This window comes from Amblyomma maculatum, chromosome 3 (genome assembly GCF_055883805.1).
Source record: "Amblyomma maculatum isolate TAMU_Amacu chromosome 3, ASM5588380v1, whole genome shotgun sequence".
Classification (NCBI taxonomy): Eukaryota; Metazoa; Arthropoda; class Arachnida; order Ixodida; family Ixodidae; genus Amblyomma; species Amblyomma maculatum.
The window spans coordinates 152,069,969-152,091,120 of NC_139346.1; the positions used below are offsets into that span (position 1 = coordinate 152,069,969).

Below are 21,152 nucleotides of genomic sequence, written 5' to 3' on the forward strand. Positions count from 1 at the left end.
ATTCCAAACTCATATATAATTTTCCATGCAGTATTCCTAGACTTTGTTTTCCCGTTATCTGTAAGTCTCTATACCATTTCCTTAAATTGCGTTCCACGCCAAAACTCTAACCCATCCTCCGTCGTCCGCCCGTGTCATTTCGGCCATCGTCAGCAACAAAAGTAATAACTATGCATGAGCAGTCATTAAAAAGTATACAGGCCAGGGGTTTTATTGGTTTTATTACTCCACTGCGTATAGTGGGCTTTTTGTCTTCCCTCTGGAACTCCTAAGCACTGGAAGGGCGGGGACCGGGTTTCCCTGCACCCTAGACAGATCTGGAGGGTTGGTTTTTCAAGACACGCTTCATAGTTCAAAAGCAGCGCCAACTGCTATATATGTTTTCAAGACTCATGCAGTTAATTTATTTCTGCCTTTATTGCCTACAGCAACGGAAACACTCTCCTTCTCTCGCTCTCCTTCACTCTTATTAAACACTCATCTGCACGCGCCAGTGTAGCCAATCGGACATCATTGACTTTAGCACGCTTGGCTAACTTCAGACTTTTCTCCTGTCTCTTTCGAAGACCTTCTCACTCTCCTTTTCTTTCTCAGCCCAAGATTCAAGTGTCCACAAAGAAGACAACAAAGAAAGAGACAGAGAGAGAGATTCTCTCTGGCGCCTCGCAGTATGACAAGCCCACAGCGCTGCTCTCTGCAGTCTTTTGAGGCACATGCAACTGCTAAGCGCTTCTCCCTCCCCGCCAATTTGTTTTTGTTCGCACCCTCGTGGTGGTGGCCGGCATCCGAATGAAAGACACGGTGGCCCTCCCGCACACTTCGTGCGTGGGAACGAAATGCCGAGGCCAGCGGCGAATGCGCCCACCGTCCAGACCCAAAATAAAACGGACCGCGGCGCGGACGCGCCAACAGCGTTAACAGCCTTTGTAGAGGCAGACACGAAAGTGAGAAGGAGAGGAGGAGAGTGTTCTTCTTAACGAGCAGCGAACCGAAGACAGCGCTAGGCGGTGTCGTCGGTGCGAAGCTCGCATTGCTCAACGGAGACACATGCTCGGGTGTACGGAACGCGGTTGTCAGCTCTGCGTGTACTCGATGCGACAAAAAGGTGTAAATGAGCAGGGTTTAAAACTGACCTTGTGGGCTATTACGTCCTTCACCCGCACAGCTCCTTGTCTGTAGAGAATGAAAATAGAACGTTGAGGTACGCTCGCTTTTTTACACTGCCAGTCAAAGATCCCACCTCCGCTCCCTCTACCCCCTTCCATACCATATGCACTCTTACCTCGAGCGTCGCTTGAGGCTGGACGCATGTTGGCCTCATATTTGTGCTTAAGCGCCGTTCGTGAAGAGTAGAAGCAGAGAAAAAATTTAGAGGGACACTTAGGCTCCACCATTAAAGGTATGACGCGACAGCATTTCACACACATGGACGACGTTTGTTTCTTTTTAATTTTTATTTTTTATTTCTATTTTTCTTTTTTTTTGATTTTTTATACACCGATGCTTATCACCAACTACCATTGGCGTTCCATTATGAGCACTTTCATACCTTTGAAAACATTTTTTTTTATTTCATTAATTAAATGATCAATTACACACTCTAAATTTTCTTAATTAGCATCATCAAGCATAGACTTCTCATTCCGAGCATTTTGACACCTTAGAACCCCTTTTTTCGGTTCTTCATTTCTTCTAATAATTAATTGATGAATTACACAGTCTAAATTTTCTTAATGACTATTATCAAGCATTGTCTTTTAATTCTGACCATACTGACACTTTGAAACGCCATTTTCCAATTATTGTAATTAATTAATTGCCAATTACACGCAGTAAACTTTCTTAATGAGCATCATCAAGCATTGACTTTTCATTTTCAGCATTTTGACACCTTTGAACCGCCTTTTTACCATTTTTTATTTCGATTTAATTCATGACGCATAAATTACTTACAATGATTTTATTAACTCGTCATCGCCTATCACACATGAATCAATCATCGATCACTAGAACCCTAAATTACCACAATACGATTATTATTTTTTTTTTTTCTTTTTACGCAGCCCTCGATTATCTTCGACACGCGGTGCCGACTACTACTACTACTGCCGACGGATATTCGACCAAACGAGGTGTATTAGCTATCGCTTAAATAAACTGCTATTCCATATGATGCGATAGCGTATACAAGCTAGCTTGCATAGCTTGCGTTTGAGGATGAGCGAGATGGAGAATCAGCGAAGGCACGTGCGTGCGAGAGTCGCTTGTTGCGCGTATTTTGGCGTTCTCACACATCTCTCCCGCCACCACAGGGAAGACGGTGTACTGGACCATTTCGCTCGAGTCGCTGCAATCATATGCCTACACCTTACACAATGAATCCCAAAAGCCAGAAAATAGTTTTGTCTGTATACGTGCAAGAAATATATTTCGACATATCAGTGCCTAAATTTTTTGTCCGCTTAACTTGTTTCCTTTCTTTTTTGCAGACGGAGTACGGCTTGACGGAAGAACAAGTCGCAGGTATGTCGTAACACTCAGTTGTTCTATCGCACGCTTTTTCATTCTTATTTCGGCTGTCATTTCACGCGTTTAGTTTCTCGCAGCCAAGGGCATCCCTACACCCATCCAGCCACATCACACTCCTGAACTGCCTTGCTGGGATAATATTCATAACCCACAACACCCCCACCACTTCTTTTCTTTCTTTTTTTTTTTTTCGCACGTCGTGTTCGGCAATTACTTCTCGGCGGCTGCTCAACTGATAGAAAATGTACAAATCTTTGACAGTAGCGGATATAATCCCATATAACCATCAATAGAAGGCTGTGCGGAAAGATCAGCTATATAATATTATGTACCGAGTTACCAGTCAGCCCGGTATGTCACGCCCTGTACGTCGAGTCCGTCAGTTAATTTCCGAAGCTGTTGTCAAAGCGTGTGAAAAAGTGCCCGTTTCTGTAATCCACGGAAGCAAACACCCTATAGTAGACGGGGTTCTTAGAGGCAAGGGCTGAGCTTTTCGACGAAGGCCTAAAGTGGGCCGCCGAAAGAGCGGACCGTTCTTAGAACCGGAGCGTCTGGTTGGAAGGGGCTTTTATTTGAACAAGCCGTGGCCCAAGCATGTTACGGCGCAAGCCTTCTTCCTGTAGGGATAATGACTGACAAAAAAGAAAGCCCTTCAGACTCGAAGCTTACTCAACTCCTGTTTACCAAAGCTGACGCTGCTCGCACAAGCTCCGGCCTGCCATCTTATGCAGATGGCCTATATACGCCTAACGTGTGCTTGTGCCTCGCCATGGTGGCTCAGTTGTTAAGACGCTCACAAGCTGAACCTGAGGAGGTGGGTTCGACCCCGGCCACGGCGACTGCATTCCGATGGAGGCGAGAAGCAGGGCGCCCATGTATTGTGTTATATTAGTGGTCTATATTTTATAGACCGTCCACTACGGCATTTCTCATAGCCTGAATTGCTTTTGAACGTTACACATCATACGCCACACAAAACCAAAATAAACCTAACGTGTGCTTCATTACCTCAACAGAGATCATTATGAGTGAGAAATCACTACTTCAGAAGGCTTCATCCAAATAGCCCGAGTTGGCAGTGCCTATTGGGGCTTCGTTGTAAAACTGGGAGGGTGAGATAAGAATCCATCCTTTCAGGAGCCACGCCGACATGTTCGCATGTCGTAGTTAAAGCGACGCTTTATATTTATGTGGCTCGTGGTGACTCGAGCAACACACACCACGATCCTCGTCACGAGTATATATGCCGGTATGTGATGGAGACAAGATAACGACAACGTTAAATACAACTGCCATACAACAAGATAAACTACGCCATACTAGTGCTTTTCCACGTTATACTACGTTTAGCCACATTAAACCTCAGCAGATTTTTTTGTTTGTTTGTTTTTTGCTTCACAAACTAAAACATGAAAAAATGTCATACTGTGGTTGCAGTTAAGAGACAGCAAGCATTTGTAAAACGGCAATTTCGGCGTTTCCTATTCCAGTGACCTATGAAATACGACAAACTTCGTTGACGGTAACATCGCTCTTTGAGGCGCTGAAATTATAATAAGTTCTTAAGTTGATTGTGGGCTTTAATGGAGCTTTTACATTTCGAGTGCACGTAGACTCTAAACACAGGGAAAACGAGGCAGTGGAAGTAAGCTCAATATGTTCGGATCTACAAGACAGCCATCAATGCCAAAATTAACTGTTATTTTTATTTTATTGTCACATTGACAGCATCCGACCGATACCACTGCTGAAGTTATTTGCAGGCAGTAACGAAGACATCTCGTTTCACGAGCAGCCAAGTAGCGAAGGCGTTTCGTCAGATTGCTAGCACTTGCTAGCTACTGGGCCGCGTGAAATTCACAGCTTTCGAGGAAACAAGCCCGAAAGATGTAACAAAATCCAAAGGCAATCAGATTGCTTTTTGTGCACTCTAAAACCCTGTCGTACGCACAGATTTGATGAATCTGCGGCCAACTCAGACGAAGATCGTGCCCTTTACAGCCAATGCATGATGCAAGGTTCGGAATGTGATAGCCTTTGCCGAAAGTAACGTGTCTCAGACCTGTGCTTCCAAGCTGAGTGATAGGGCTAAACCAATTACATCCGTCGAAGTTATAACTTTCAGAATGGTAGGGAGAGATGTTGCTGCGCGACTCCAATAGGTTTGTATCACTGCCGATGTCCAGAATAAGACGCTTTAAGCTCTGTACATGTGAGAAAAGCTGTGCACTAGTTGCAAATAATGTGCTCTCGAGAGCACATTATTTGCAACTAGTGCACAGCTTTTCGACATATCGTTATCGTAGCAGTCACAATAGCAATCACAATAAATATCGTCATGACGTGTGAACAAAGACCATTTGCGCTTCTTCCCACACAAACTCGATCGTCACGGAAGGGCATAAAACCCAACACCTCGACCGAGACGGCACCAAGCGGACCTGTGGACGCGCTGAGAACCCGTGGACCACTTCTCCGTCGACGGGGGCCCGCAGGTGTATAATGCAAGCGGTTCCGTATCGATTACTGCAACAGATTCGCTCAGATCCATGACATGAAATGCAAGTGGGAGGGCATTGAGAAGATCATCCGTAAATTAAATTGTCCCGGCAGATGATGATGACCCCCCCCCCCCCAAAAAAAAAAAAAAAAGAAAGAAAGAAACTTCCCGTTCAGCTACCACTGATTCGCTTTAGAGCACCTCAAAACTGATGACTCATTTTCTCTCCCCTAAATCATGCCTACATATGCATCTTCCCGTGACTCACATCGCCATCGCCTCAGCGGTGACACAAGAGCTGGTTATTGACGCAACTCAAGCAAACGAAAAGGCGCTTTTATCTGCTGGTAGCATCATCATCAAAATACGGAAATGCATAGACAAAGTCGTTAGGAGCGTGGGCCACCGTGATATAAGTCAACAATAAAAAACCGTACAAGCTGAGAGACTTGAAACATTTAACAACGCAAAAAAAAAAAAAAATACAGAGAGGACGACACTGAATTAAAGGGCAGGACAAGGATAATAAAGTTGAGAGAAACGAATGACAATACGATGGCGTAGTCACTGAAACCTCCCATTAAGCGCCCTCAGACGGCACGTGGATGCCGCTTCCAGTAAAGCCATTTCAGCTCCCAGTGTTCCTCAACGCCTTCAATATTACCATTCAGAGCAGACAATCAAAAATTCAATATCTGAAAGAAAAAAAAAAGATAGAAAACACAAACCACCTAACGACGGATTCTCCCAAAATATTCTCCCAGGGCAACGCAACGACGATTCAAACTTATTATTTATGACCTCCATAATTAATCTCGCTGTCATCATTCATCAAGCGGTTCTGCAGAAGACGCCTCAAGCACTTTGTGCACCCTCCTCCTCTGACGGCCGCGCTCCACGTTTCAGCGCTGGTTCCGTCGCGTTTTAAAGTATAAGTATGCCAATGACAATTAGCTGAAAAGCGTGTCGATGCTTCTGCCTCCAAGGAAACCGCGTTCATTATGAATGAGACCCCCGACGCCCGCAGTGCCGTGTCAGATTGCAGCACACAAGCGGCAGCCAGTCTAAGCACCGAGAAAAAGCGGGCGGGTAGCGCACAAGGCGTGCACGCGTCAACACGATTGGCGAGAACGCTCTGACCCGACCCACATAACCGCGGATGCGAGGTCGCCTTCTTGAATCATTGAGAAACCCGCGCGCAAACGTTATATGTCAGGCGTGCGTTCAGAAAACATGTTTCGCTTTTTCTGTACATAGTTGTTTAATCATTTGAATAAAGACGTTCGTTGTTCTGTTATTTTGTTTACTATGTTAAAGTTTAATGTTGTTTCCTGTTGTTTGTTTATTTGTTTGCTTGCCGCCTCGCGTTTTTGCGCTGTCCAAGGCTTTTACTGGCCTTCTTTTTCTTCCCCGGGCCGCACTGTGACGCACCCTTTCGACCCGCGCAGATTTCTTGCGATGCGCAGCCAGGCAAAACATAACGATACTGATGACATCCGTGAACAGATAAATAACAAAGGAAGACTATCGGATCTGATGGCAGCACTTTTCGCCTTAGCTTTAATGCCTAGAAAAATATACGACTGAGCTAGACGTCGTCTCTCGTATTTCATGTCACAGTCGCAGAAACTTATCCGCAAAGCACTGGTGGAGTTTAAAAATGGCAACGAAAAATTCACAGCCCATTCTGGCGAAAACGTTCATTGCACGTAGAGCATAGCCAAGACAAAGAATACAGCCGCAATTTTGAGCTCGAGGGCAATATATCAGTAAACGCGAATGGCTTTTTAGGATTCCGCAGAAAGTAATATTGGAGTTATAAACAGTTAGTGCTAAGGATGGGCAGTTAGGCCCCAAAAAAAATTGATCCTAAAAGTTCCTCTGACTTTCGCAACACGAGCGCATAATGCGCCGAGAAAACATCGCCTTCCGATTTTCGTGACGCGGTCTGCTACTTCTGGAAAAGCCTTGAGCAATTCTTAACTAGCGTAGAATGGTACTGACGCCCGAAAGGCCTGCCTCCATTCTTAACAACTTCTTCTTCTTTTTTTTCATCTCAGCCCTTCACGATTAGTTTAAGTTGCTCAGTATTCTAAAATATTCGCAGACGCTAAATTACACGAGAAGCCGAAACGAATTTCGCGAAGGGATAAGGTTTTAAGAAGCTGGTCACCAATGGCGTAATTACTTCCTGGTCCCAACCTAAGTCCCTGCATAAGCTTTTGAAAAGTTAGAAGAAAATAAGCAATTACTACAACCGCAGTGTAGCTGACGCCTACTGATGACCACCTTGTTTTGAATGCGACATCACTATATGGGTCATCAGCGATGGAACCTGGCATCGTCCGGCGTGTGGAAGAACGGACACGAAAAATCAGTGGACGTCATCAGAGTAGCCGAGTAGCAACAATAGCACGTGGCTATTTTATTGAAAATAATACCACAAGGAAGTAAAAAAAAAAAAAAACAATTTGCCGGCCCTGGAATCTGCTATCGCAAGCAAAAGAAGCACCTGAATAAGGGCGGCGAAAATAAAAAGGACAACAGGTAGAGGAAAACAAAGAGGAGAGGGATAGGGAGAAAGGACAGGGTAGAGGCATACGCGAAATGATCAAATGTAATCAGTAGGTACACATGATGGTAGATGTAGTTAATGACAGTGATAGTTACCGACAGTGGACTAACCTGTATAAATGGTGGATGAAGTTATACTAAGGGCTTATTAAGTTGAACTGATAGTAGATGAAGATAGATTTGATAAATAAGGTCTGAGATTTATTACGTTGCATTAGGTGGGTTATGTTGGGTTAAAGGTGGGTTACTTTTGCATTTGTAGCACATAAATGGTCTTCAGTCTCCCCCCCCCCCCCCCCCCCTTTCTTTTTTTCTCAAGCTGATTCCCTAACGCATACGCTTAGGAAGGCCCTTATTTGTACGCTTTTTTTTTTTTCATGAATATTAGGCCATTTCGGTATTAAATAATCTTCCTACGCTACCAAGTTAATTGTTAGCGCAACCCTCAGGCTGAGCTGATTAGCAACAAGATGGTGAACGCATAGGTCTCTTGCCGTTGCTAAAGGAAAAGGTCAGTGAGATTTTAGTAATATAATCAATCACAAAATACTTCCCCTCTGCAATTCAAACTGCTCTCTCCCAGATGCTGTCGTGAATACTGACACGAGACCGCCCTGTTTCGGACGCGAACTGGCTTACAGAACAATCCTATATTCTCAACTCAGCGATAACACCAAGTTTTGGTCAAGCGCGTCTCAGCTATCCTGGACTCGTAATACAAGCCCTGATGTTTCATTAAACGTGTTTTCTTCCCTAGAGCTCAGCATTTTCACTACCAAAATGATGGTAAGGGCTATCACAATGACCTGTTTTATTGGTAGTAACCAGCCTTGTCCAGCGGCGGATCCAGCGCAAATGGTTACGTTAAAATGCTTGAGAGAGAGAGAGAGAGAGAGAGAGAGAGAGAGAGAGAGAGAGAGAGAGAGAGAGAGAGAGAGAGAGAGAGAGAGAGAGAGAGAGAGAGAGAGAGAGAGAGAGAGAGAGAGAGAGAAAAAGAACTTACGGGTTATTTATCGTGGTGAGGTAAAATGAAATTTAGGTGTGCTGGCACTTCAGTTTTCTCTTAGGCTTCGAGTCGCGCATACTCATAGGCATATACGGTCGTAATGTACCAATTTGTGTGATACACCACCCGACGCACATATAAAGCCCTACTTTAACCAAGCTGGCCGACATAAAGTACCGCTTTAACCACGACTTACGACCGCGCCGGCACGATCTAAATCAGTAGCGTGTATTACTCGGGCCCCAGTGGTTTCGGTGCCCTTGTCAAAAGTAGCTCCTGCCCATACCACCACGACACGTGGTCTCGTAATGTCGCACAAGCTGCCGACACAGATCATCGCTGCATGTCGCGCGAGCCTGGATGTATATCAGACATCACAAAACGGCTAAGTGACGGAGTTTATCATCTCGTGCTGACGCATTAAAATGCAGCTTCGGTAAGGGCGAACTGACGAGATGTCACCACGAACACATCACGTCGTATTCATATGTGCGCCGTCGCAGATGACTATAGAGATTAGGACAAACTACGAGTTGACGGAATTATATAGGGATGTCAAAATGCCCTTTCGATAAGTACCTTCTTGTAGGCACTGCTGTGCACATGTTAATGACGCAGGTAACAAGGTCACAACGTGACGGCCTCAAAGAACATTTCTGGTACATTGAGATTGGCGCCACACGAGCCACGGCATCCATGCCTCGGAAATTCTTTTTTGTGATGAGGATAAATCTTCTCGGAGCCAATTTATTTATGCGTGAGCTTCGAGCCGTTACCAAAAATTATGAAAATTAAGTTTTCTACCGTGCGCTTTAGTGACGAGGCGATGACAAACAGGTTAAATTACAATTGCACCTTGCCCTTATCTCTATAGACCAAGATAGATATAACCGAAATCCACGTGCACGGTTATCATACGAGGTAATAACGAACGCGCTTTTAAAGAGAACAAAGTGAATTTGTTATTGACTTTTCGCCGACTATTCGAAAATCTGTATGTAACCTAGGTTTCAAGTGTCGTTCATCACATGCACTCATTGCTAACTCAATAGCATGTCAGCGCAGCTTGCACTGAGTTGTACTTATGTAAACTTGGATCCAAAATTTGCATTTTAACATTGTCACCTCATCGCTGCCGGGTATCCGACACCATCCAGAGAAAGAAGTGCCTTAGCTGAAATATTTCGTCCCTTCTCATACCCCTTTATCACGCAGTTCTCAGAAACAACTGCCTTGATAAAAATAGATAAATACTGCACAGCTTCTCCTCCCTCTCCGGAACAAAAATGATACCTATATATCTGTGTCACCCATACCGCATCTTTCACTGTGAAAGACCCAAGTCAACCTATTACAGACTTTGTTTTGATTGAGCAACCATAGATGGCGCATTCTGATTGGCCAACTAATCGACCCCTGAAACACTCCGCTCTTATTGCTCAGAAGGGGATCACCCACTCTACATAGGTGACGTCATTGAGTTTTCTGCTACGACCATACCATGACAATGCCGTAGACCTCGCGATACAACTCTGACAATACTACATCGCCCTGCTATGACAAAAGTACGTTTGGCCACGCTGAAAGTACACTTAAAAATTAGCCTTTTCAGTGTACACACCGCATCAAGTCATAACACTGCTTGGGCATCTTCCCATTTCGCACGTGCCCCCTACGTTTCGCTGAAAACTTCCACAGCGTAGGTCGCATATAATCGGGTGGCCAGCGTCCCCGATGGAATACTGCGAGAGCGACTTACGACCGTTTTCGCACACGCAGGTGCGAAGGCAAAAATAACAGAGGGCAAAAGTAAATGCGATAAAAAGCAGATTATTTACAGAGGACGCCCGCCAACCGCCATTTCCGCACGTGGAGCCGAGGTCACGATGGCTCATTTCAGCTTCCCGGGCATGCAAGCTCACGTCCACGTTGCAGACGTCCTTCAAATCGCTGCACTTATCAACAAAATGAGCCGCAAGCGTTTCAAGTATTTCGTTCTTTATTTTTTCATTAAAATAATTCCTACTCGAATACATCTGCATGTGCATTGACGAGAGACTGCCTCTGGCAGGAAGCCCAATTGTGACCGTTATCATCCACTCCGTCTCTGTTCCTGCTGTTGCGCACATCTTCCCCGTTCATGCATCCTTTGCTTTCGCGGGTTCACACAGCGGGCCAGGTGTTTATAACTGCGCGCTATGCCAGTTCTTGCCGCTAATCGCTCTCTCTTCCTTCATCATGTGGTTCTCGGATCTCGTAATTCACAGCCTGCGGCGTCACCGCCAGGTAGAACTCTTCTGCGCCATTTCTGCACATTATTGCTTTCAATCCTCCCTCGCCTTCTGCACGGAGCAGCTTGGAATCTCTGGGGGGATCTTTCTGGCGAGGTTTGGCTGGATACTACTGCCCGCGCTTCTACTGCTTCCCTTGGAGTGGGTCCCATTCCGAGCCAACATCCTCTCCCTCCTCCCTCTCCTACGTTCCATCCCCTCCCCTCTTTTCTTCTTTTTCACTAAAGGAGCAGTGGGCAAAGCAGGCTTAGTTCGCGCTTTTTCCCGCCGTCCCACGTCTACAATAAATATTCCACGCGAGCATTCCACGAGATCGGTGCTTTTGTCGCACTGCTTGCGTGTAAAAGGCAAAGCAAGCTTTATAGGCGAGATTCCACACGGACGTAGTAACTGCGGCGTTTTAGTTATGTTTACGACTATCGGGCTAGCTCCCGCATTCTGCTCTTTGTGATTCTGCTACAAAGAGTTTCATTTCTTCTAAACGTGAATACATTTTTGGCCGAATTTATTTTCAGCAATGCTATGTCAAAAGAATAAATAACACTGAGTACCGTAAGCAGAATGGCATTGCTGCCTTCAAATTGCGTACTCGCTAAAATGTGCAAGAAATATGTTTTCAGAATCAAACCGAAAGCAAAAAGGCGGCAAAGTCAATACAAGATGGTAGATGTTGCAGCCGAAGTCAAATAAACAAAAATGGCAGAGAAGTAAACCAAACGTCCTCAAGTTTTCTTTGTTTTTTTACACCCCCGAGACTGTAACGTGCCAGTACATGCAAATCGTATTCGCATTTGTAGTGACCTTGAATCGTTTCCTCAGTATGGACTGTCTTTGTTTTTCTCATCCGTTGGTTCTATTTCATTACCATGCCTTAATCTCAGGGGTAGAGGTAGAAAAGCGTTTATTTACTTTTTTTTTTCTGCATCTGCAGTGGCGAGAACAACGGAGAGGTTAGCCTTAGTCTCAAATATTGCTCAAATGCATAGTCGTCTTGAATGCAGCATTCAGCGACACATGCAGGTCTGTTCGGGTGTGTACGCAAACACATCTGAGTAAGCACGTGCGCCTCACTAGCCGCCCTGAGAAGACGCGGCCGAAGTCATCTTCCCCAGCAGTGCTGCCTTATTTGAGCGGGGAGACTTTAAACTATTTACGGAGCTCCGCGTAGTCTCAATCACCTAATCTGCTTTGTTTTTTCGACAACCTGATCTGCCCATATCAAGTTCTTGCTTCGGCCGGTTGGGTCCTTAAGTTTAACCTAGATCAGCTCTCAGATAGCCGCTCCCATTACAGGTTCTCGTTGTCGCTCCCAAAAACTCCTCATCCAAATTGCACGCCACGACTCTCCTTTAGAACAAAAAAAAAAAAAAGGCACCAAGAGGAGCAGCCAAAAGGATTCCGTTACCAACAAACAGTCCCCTTGTGTCAACAGAAAGGTGTCGCCCTTTTCTAAAGTTTTTCAAGTCGAGAGTTTGCAGCTGAGATCAGGAGAAAATTTATTAACAATATAGTAATGCTATTATTTAAAATAACTAGCAATGAGGTGATAAAATTAAGGCGCAGTATCCATCTCACTCTGTTTAGTGAATAGCCAAAAAGAGCTGTTAGTAAAGAGGAGGCGAGGCGCCGTTCGAGAATAATTTCGATTTAATGGGGGGCTTTTTCACGCGAAGTGGAAAGAAGAAATTTCCCTTCGCCCTTCCAATTATTTTTGGCTCGAGGAAAAGCTGTTCGAGCGGCACTGTACGGAGGATCGTGACGCAGACTCGGTGTTGTGCAAACTTATGAAAAAGAAATTAAGGGGGGGGGGGGGGGGACAGTGAAAGAGACGACAGCACTGCGTTGGCGGCCAGCATGCAGAACGGCCGAGTGGAGGGCACGTGCGGCGGTCAGCAGCATGGCTGCGGCGAACAGGAACTCGAGCAACGCCTTCGCCCCCATTGCTGCTGCAGCGGCCACTGCTGACGCCGGTGCTGTCGCACGCAAGACCGATTTAGCTCGCATGAGGGGCTCCATTACGCCCCAGCGACGCCGCAGCGTTGTGCCGCTGGGCCGAGGAAGAAGGCGCGCGAGCAGTGGGCACAGGGGCCACGCATTGTCCTGTCCCCTCCAGGAGGCGGCCTCTTCGACAGCTGCCCAAAACAAAATACCCCTTTTCGCCGGGATACCACGGCGTCGCTCCGTGGGTGGCCTTTCCACTCCGTGAAGTGGCTGCGGTGATGTTTTATTGGCCGTGTGGCTCATTTATGCAGCCAGGCGGTTTTATAAAGGCGGCACCTCGCTCGACGTGTATAATACTGCGTGCTTTAGAAATTATGCACGTAAGCATGTAATGTATGCTTTGTCGTTTTATTTCACCACAGTGATTAAAGCAGCCTACCTTCAGAGACCATAATGACAAACAATAAAGAAGCCGCTTAATAGCAGTCTTTTTAATGTCTTGCGTGGCCTTTACTAAGCTCTAATTGTTCGGCTCAGCTAAAACCGAAACGGTAAAAGGCAGCTTTGGGCGACTACGCATCATTACAACGAAAAAAACAAAAACTAAAAATCGTATAGTCGCGGTACTTTTTAACTTTATAGTATGAGCCCCGTCACTGCCTGTCTGTGCGTTTCGTACGGGCCGTGGGAAACAATATCGGTGATTCCCAAACTGTTCCCTCGATCCAGTACATTGATGTCAACAGGCGAACCATGCCCTTAATGGTTGATGAAAACACACTGCGCAAATTATCAGTTAACGGTAAAGGATCCAAGATCATTGAAATTAAACAGGGGTCCTCCACTGTACGATTGCGGATTTCCTCATAACCATCGCGCAGCCCCCGGACGCTAAACATAATGTACCTTGTCCTACAAACCATACCATACATCATACCAGCCTTAGTATGATGTAAACCTAGAGCCTTCTTGGCGTTTACACATCAGAGATTTCATACCACAGGCAGCATGGCTCTCGTGATCGTCACATCAGATGAAATTAAGGTTGCTGCTGGCTATAGTGCTAGAGCAAGCATTGCATTAGCTCTGCCATGACGACACTTTAGATAAATGCTAACTGGGTGCCAGCACCATTCGTGGCACAGTTACATGTTCTAAAAATGCTCTTGTATCACTCGTATAAACTACTATCTCAAAAATTTGGATAGATGTTGAGCGTCATGGAAAATAAAATTTGAAGAGCAGCCGAGACGCCTCTCCCACGCCCCCGCAACATCCAATTTCACCTCCTGTATACATGGGATCCAATCAGTCGATATTGTCGACCATAAACCCTGACTGCTCATTGGAGAGTCAAATTCTAAAGTTAAAGCTCAGCTACTTTGGTCATCTGATGAGAAGAGAGGAGTCGCTGGAGAAAGATTTGATGTTGGGAAAGGTTGAGGGTCGGCGGAGAAGGGGTAGGCAGCGAACGCGATGGTTAGATGGCATTCTCGAGGCAGTGCAGATGAAGTGATGCGATGTTGGGAAGATAGTGAGAGACCGGAAAGCGTGGCGTGACATGGTCCATAGGGTCACGAAGAGTCGGACACGACTGAACTGAACTGGACATGGGATCCACTCCGCACTAGTGCCCTGGAAGAACTGTTTTCAGTTTTATGAAGACTGTCGGAAATTATCCCGAATCAAAATCCCCTACAAGCTGCAGCTTTTCGGAAACATCTGAAGCTTCGTCTGAGAAATATAAGTGCGCTCACCAAACCCTTAATAGCTAGACGGCATGTTACAAGATAATAAACTAGGAGTGCTGCGCTCAATGCTCACTGTGCTGACTACCGTCATGTTAAGTGCCAACTCTTAAACGTTTCCTTTCTTTTTCCTTGCGCCCTTGACTTTTTCCAGAGTTCAAAGAGGCCTTCATGCTGTTCGACAAGGACTCGGATGGCCGGATCACGTCGTCTGAGCTGGGGATCGTCATGCGCTCCCTAGGGCAGAGGCCAACCGAAACGGAGCTGCGGAATATGGTCACACTCGTGGACACGGACGGTGAGGGTCGCTGGCCTATCAAATGCTAGACGCAAGCGTTTACAATCTTCTATAGACCTTTCATGAGGTCGAGCTGCTTTACGGTGTGCATCGAACATACCAGCGCAGGTACACGTATACAGGGTGTCACTTATTCATTTGTATCTATACTTTCAACTAATTTTGCAAGCTTCCTTTCTGAGTTCCCTTCCGTATCTCTTTTGAGTAGGTTATCACTTTGGGGTTCACGTAGATCAAATGACTGCCATATTTGAGCCTTAAGTTACTCATCCTGACAAAACCTCTCGATGCGTAAAGGTGACAAAGCAAATGTCAAGAATACCGCGAAAGCAGCACTCCTGATACGCGGGACCTGGCTCTAATATAACAGTAAGCAAACGCATTTCGAACTTAAAAGCCCCTGCGGCGCGGTTCAGGTGTCCACAGAACAAGTGTGACAGATACTGCGCCTTTCCTTTCCTTTGAACCAATTTATTTTATTATCTCGTGCAAATAAACTTCCCGAGGTAAGAACTTTATGCGAATAAAAACGATGCATTTGTGTTGCGAAGCTCTCGTTATAGCGAAGGAACGACGGTACTCGCAGGGAATGGGACGATCGAGTTCAACGAGTTCCTGTTCATGATGTCAAAGAAGATGAAGGAAACGGACAGCGAGGAGGAGCTCCGCGAGGCATTCCGCGTGTTCGACAAGAACGGCGACGGCTTCATCTCGGCTTCGGAGCTGCGGCACGTCATGACCAACCTGGGAGAGAAGCTCACCGACGAAGAGGTCGAGGACATGATCCGCGAAGCGGACCTCGATGGAGACGGCCTCGTCAACTACGACGGTGGGTGCGCGTGTAGTACCCGCCGCGGAGCCCCGTTCACCGAAAATCTCCGGCGTTGATGGCGCTGTTACGCGGTAGCTGGCTGCTGACATGGCGGAGCGCTAACTGGACATAAGGTTGCCTGAAATTACAAGCATTCAAGTACCGGAACTATTGTCACGCTGCAGTAACAAAAAAGTGACTTTTCCACATTAATGTTCCTCGGAATGCAATATTGTTCCTAATAACCGTTATTGTATTTTGCCCCAGCCAAACGCCAAATCAACTCATTACCTCGACGAACGCGCAGCGATCTAAATATCAGTGTATGCTCGGCTCTGCAGATGAAGGTATGCAGCCCCTTATCATAGGTATCTTATTTATGAGGTTTAACGTAACCAAAGCGGCTCAAGCTATGTGAGACGCCGTAGTGAAGGGCTCCGGGAATTTCGAACATCTGGGTTCTTTAACGTGCACCAACATCCTAGATATCAGATTGAAGACGCGGGACTATATGCTGCGCACTGCCGCATGCGATGGCACGAATCGCACCTAGACAAGACAATGAGCGTCACCTAACTGGCTAGTAATAAAATAGATAATCCATTGAAGTTTTAAAATACAGATTTAGAATACGATCGGAACGCAAAGGGGAGGCTAATCAGACCCTTATTCCCTTTCAGCGTAGGGTTCTACTTTCATCCCCCTATCGATAGGGTCGCCCATATCTAAAACGGCCCGATATGCAAGACCGCGCTAAACTGGGATATCTGCGGTTCGTACTGCGACAAAGACGACGATTCTTGCACCAAGTGCGTTGACCTCTGCAAGCCTAGTTATGGCGTGAAGCTGCTCATTACTAAGCAGATTTAGAATAGGGTCGACGCGCATAGTTAGGGGACCCTAACCACACCCTTCGTCCTTTCAGTGTAATATATTCTGCGCATTCACACTCGCTATTTTCCTAACCGAGAGAGTCGCCCCATTAGAATAAACTCGACATTGTCTGCATCGAGATCAAGGCTGATACAAGACACATATGTGCGCACGTAACCCTGCTGTCAGCTCTCTTCATTAGCCATTTCTAATATCTACACTGTAAAAAACATCCGTAAATCATACGTAGGAACCCTCGATAAAGGAGCATACAGCTGCTCTGTTCTACCTAAAAAGGACAGAACGGCAATAATGCATCCTTGAAGGTGGTTGCTATGATGTCGACAAAATTCTCTTGAGACCGAAACAAAGTGTTGGGTTATGTTGTGCTATTGTTTGCATTCACGAAATAATGTAGATCTGCTTTTGATAAGCCCCAAATTCACAAATGCGATGCGTACGGGTGGGTGGGAGGAGGGAGCAGTAACTGGGGATAGAGTATCCCCAGTTACTGCTCCCTCCTCCCACCAGGAGCGCCTGGCTTTTCATTTGGATTTAGCCAATCGCCACCGTCCGTAAGAGAACAAGTTTTCCTTTTCACCAAAGCATAGAACTGACCTCAAGTAGTGCTCATGATTTGATTTTAATAGAGCATGGGCAGCCAGGTTGTGGTTGCTATCTGCATGGTGGAATTAGCCTTCTGGATTCTTCGCCAGAAGGGCACCATAGACAAGGCACAATCATGGATGTAGTTTGTGGGATGTGGATTCGCTGAAGGGAAAAATGAGTGGTTTGACAATGCAAGCTTTACGTGCGAAACAGCACTTTAGAACGAAATATGCTTACACAGCAAGTGCCACTGTAATGTGACCTCAGAGACATTTAGGCCTAGTTAGGCTTAACTAAGCCTAACACGTTAAAGGGAAGGTGCAATTGCGCACGTGTGTGCCCAGACCATTTCTTGCGAGTGCTTCACACACGTGCAAGCAGTGTTAATTAGGCCCAACTAGCTTTGACCTAGGTCACTGTACTGAAGAGACGAGTATACACTTCTGAATCGTAACGCATCAAGTTTTCAAAATTCTTTATCTCTGGACTGCCGGAAACCGGTTCCGCTGCAACTTCCACCATGCTAACGGGAGGTGCACACGACAGTCCAGGGAACAATATGAAAGCGTCTAGGGAATCGGAATTCCTCCTTGCAAAGGTCTATGCTTTTTTCACCACCTTGCTTCTCCTCACTTGAGTGAAAGATGCTGTTGCCTTGCATTCCACTACAGCGTCAGCCTTAAGACCTTAATCACATAATTGATCATTTCATTACAAGGACTTGGCGTAAGCATGAAACATCTGACACAGTTGGCAGGCGGCAAAGTTGAGGGAAAGGGCGGCTACGGTGGAAGGTGTAGCGCCCTTCGCGACGCGGCAGCAGTTGCAACGGCTATGGCTAGCATGCGGGGCTAAATTGCTACACAAATCATATACATTTAGCTCACAAATGCGTAAAGCGAACATTGTTTTTTAAGCATTGAACGGTTTCATCCGAAGGGGGAAATCAGGTGGGTAGCCGGCAAAACCGAGAACCAAACCTTGCGCCAAACAAGTTGGATGCTCAAACTATGATAAGTTTTATTCTTCAATGTATGAACAGCAAGACATCTGGTCTAACGACTGGTCTAACGAGTGGCTTGCTCATTTTTCGCAGAGTTCGTCACGATCCTCACGGCTCCGAAGTGAGCGCGGCGCCAGCGACCGGAGCACATGGAGCCTAGAGTGAGACATCGCGATGTGTCCTCTTCCAGTTTGGCAATGCCGAGCCCGACTGCTGTGTACCCACCCAGCTGCAGGCAGACAAGAGTATCGCAAAGAAAGCAGCGAGGATACGTCCCTTGACACGCTATTATGGAGAACACCGCCCGGCGCGGCCGGGTGGCGACGTACCCCACTCCCTACGCATCATCACCCGCCACTACCGTGCAAAGGCACGGAGCTTCCACTCCCTATCACCCTGTAAAACACGTGCACTCCTCACTGAAGGATACTGCGGTGCCTCTAGCTGCTGGTATTTTGGTAACAAAGCCTAGCGGAAGGAACATGCATTGTTGTGGATGTGTCTCATGTAGTGATAATGGTCACGTCGCATTTTGTGGAGGTGCCTCTACAACAATGTATCATCTTGTCTGCATTGATGCACGACAGAAACATTTATGAACAAATGAAAACAGTAACCCGACTTGGCCCAAATATTACACTTTTGCATTCAGATTAGTGCCTATATGCTCTCTTCGGAAGTTTTGAACAATACGCCTCGTCGAAAAGTACTGCTTCTACATCAGCTAGTCGTTTGTGCAACAATATAAAAGTGCAACACATTAACTTTGGCAAGGGTTCAGAAGAGGATGCCACCTGTGTCTCCGCTATATTTACTCTGGAGTGTGTCTGTCCGGTTCGAACTTTACCCACCACAATCACAACCTTGGTTTAAACATCAGGGGGTGTATCAGTGCGTACAGCATACCTGTCCTGTCCTTACCTGCAACACAGTCTGCGTTGGTTCTACTAAAAAAAAAAAAGGAAAAAAAAGAGGAGTTTCCCAACAGTCAGTAATTTCTGCATATAGCGAACCGGCACAACAATCCGTCCTACTTATTTGAACGTCTGAGGGTTATCGAGACTAAAGAGGAAGTTTGTTATTAGCAAAAAATGTCTATCAATACTACACACGGCCACAACTCCTCAATCGAGTTGTCTGCGATACTGGTTTAAACCACGCTTTCCTTCAGGTAGTACGCCAAACCTACGGCGCCACAGTGAAATGTTTCCAATCGAAGCACTTCAAAAAAATCACCTACTGGAAGCCAGGTTGCATAAGGGGAACACTGCCGAAGCACGGCACCTTCACTACTGCTGTTATCGCTGTCACATCTGCTGCAGGATACATTTACATTATTGAAAACTACTTCTGCCCAAGTCACAGTGCTGCATTTGAGAGGATAAATGGTCAGACATTAAAATTCTGATTTCGTTTTGTGCAAGCAAGAGGTTTTAGCTACAGAGAGCACTGAACACAGTGCAATCAAATGCAGTGTGAAGTCACACAATACAACTACAAACACTGAGAAAGCACCGTTCGAAACCAGACTGCGCAGATAAGTGCACTTATGTTCTCAAAGAATACACAGACATTAACCTAGGCAACGTTAATCTACATACCACTAGAAGCAGTCTGCGACTCATGATGTCAGTTAAATCGTGTCTGAAAACAAACTACTCAGTTGAGTCTGAAAACTAGCGTTCACTAATTGCACACACTGTCCCATTACTTGCAGAGATTTTCATCACTACAAATTCAAACAAGAGCAGGAAGTTTAGCCATGACAAGTAAGAACTTGAAAGTAAAGCCAAGAAAAACAAGACATGCTAGGAAGGAATATCTCAAACGCTTTTCTCTGGTGCCACTCAGCCACAGTTTTCACCACTGTGTTTAAGCACCATTCAAGATGCTAGACTTAGTGTCATAGGTAGCCTCTGGTGGACGCTCCTCTCCCAAAGCTAGAATCTCAGCTTGTTTTTCAAAATTTCAGAAAAAAGCGGGATGCAGCAACTCAGTCTGGTCGAAAGACGGCAACCGTGCCATTATTTTTCCTTCAAGTCCTTCTATCAGTCTAAAACAGACCTGCTGCTTACTGCTCCAATAGATTGCAATCCCTGCTTCAAACCAAGCTTATTATACAGCTCTTTTTCTGCAACTAATTCAATGAAGCACTTGCCTTAGCATTGAGTCCAGCCCACTAAAAATTTTGGAGTCACTCTGCAGGATCAAGGCTTCTTGCAGCACTGCAGACATTGCAGAAGTTCTAAGCAGTCTGTGAAATAATAACAGTAACACTCGATAACATGCAATGTGGATAAAGAGAATAGTACTCTTGCGTGACAGGTACTTTCACACACCGTGCAACAATCACCACACATAATTCATGATTAAACACATCACTACAAACATGCCCCTCACCCCAATCCCAAAAACATGAGCGCTCATTGCCTTGTGATGTTTGCAAATCATCAGCCTCCATGTACCCAGTTGATACACGCTACCTGCATTGGTACTGCTGCATGGTTTTAGAGTCTTTCAACAGGCACAGCTTTGGATTGTTTTCTTGTTTCATTACCTTCCAAAGATGACGAGGTGCCATCATGCCTCACACATGTACAAACTTCTCTCCTCTGCTGTGACTGAAAACAACCCCTAATAAACGTTGAAAATATGTCTCGTGTTTTCTTATTGACCATCACATGACAGAGATATGCTTTTGTTCCGCTGTAATTTGCTCTCTGCAGCATCTCATGACCTTTAACAACTGAAATCACTTAGGCATGACCATAAGCTTGCAGTGATGAACTTACAGAGCTTACAATAAAGTTGAGGTATCATTTTTTTCTAGTTCTAGCAAAAAAAACAAAAAAAACACAGAGAAGCACTTTTCAATCAGTAAAATATATAGACGTGTGTTTGCACACCTAAGACAGTACAGTGAGTGTTTACAGAAGCTATCGCTGATTATACCACTTATAAGAAGCAGC

At 45.7% G+C, this 21,152-nt stretch overlaps 1 protein-coding gene across 1 annotated transcript; it reads left to right on the top strand.

Annotated features, from left to right (window-relative positions):
- Positions 1-2,494: 2,494 nt before the first annotated feature.
- LOC146196484 (calmodulin-B-like) lies at positions 2,495-20,824 on the top strand. Its single transcript, XM_084598227.1, has 4 exons — positions 2,495-2,523; positions 14,744-14,887; positions 15,474-15,716; positions 18,277-20,824. Exons 2-4 carry the CDS (start codon positions 14,761-14,763, stop codon positions 18,306-18,308), a joined length of 402 nt encoding a protein of 133 aa, XP_084454353.1. The 5' UTR covers positions 2,495-2,523; positions 14,744-14,760; the 3' UTR covers positions 18,309-20,824.
- Positions 20,825-21,152: the final 328 nt, after the last annotated feature.

Excerpts from the sequence above, each read along its gene's own strand:
- LOC146196484 (XM_084598227.1), top strand. The coding sequence starts at position 14,761 with ATGCTGTTCGACAAGGACTCGGATGGCCGGATCACGTCGTCTGAGCTG. Across the intron at positions 14,888-15,473 it reads CACACTCGTGGACACGGACG|GGAATGGGACGATCGAGTTC; the intron begins GTGAGGGTCGCT and ends CGGTACTCGCAG. Across the intron at positions 15,717-18,276 it reads CGGCCTCGTCAACTACGACG|AGTTCGTCACGATCCTCACG; the intron begins GTGGGTGCGCGT and ends CATTTTTCGCAG.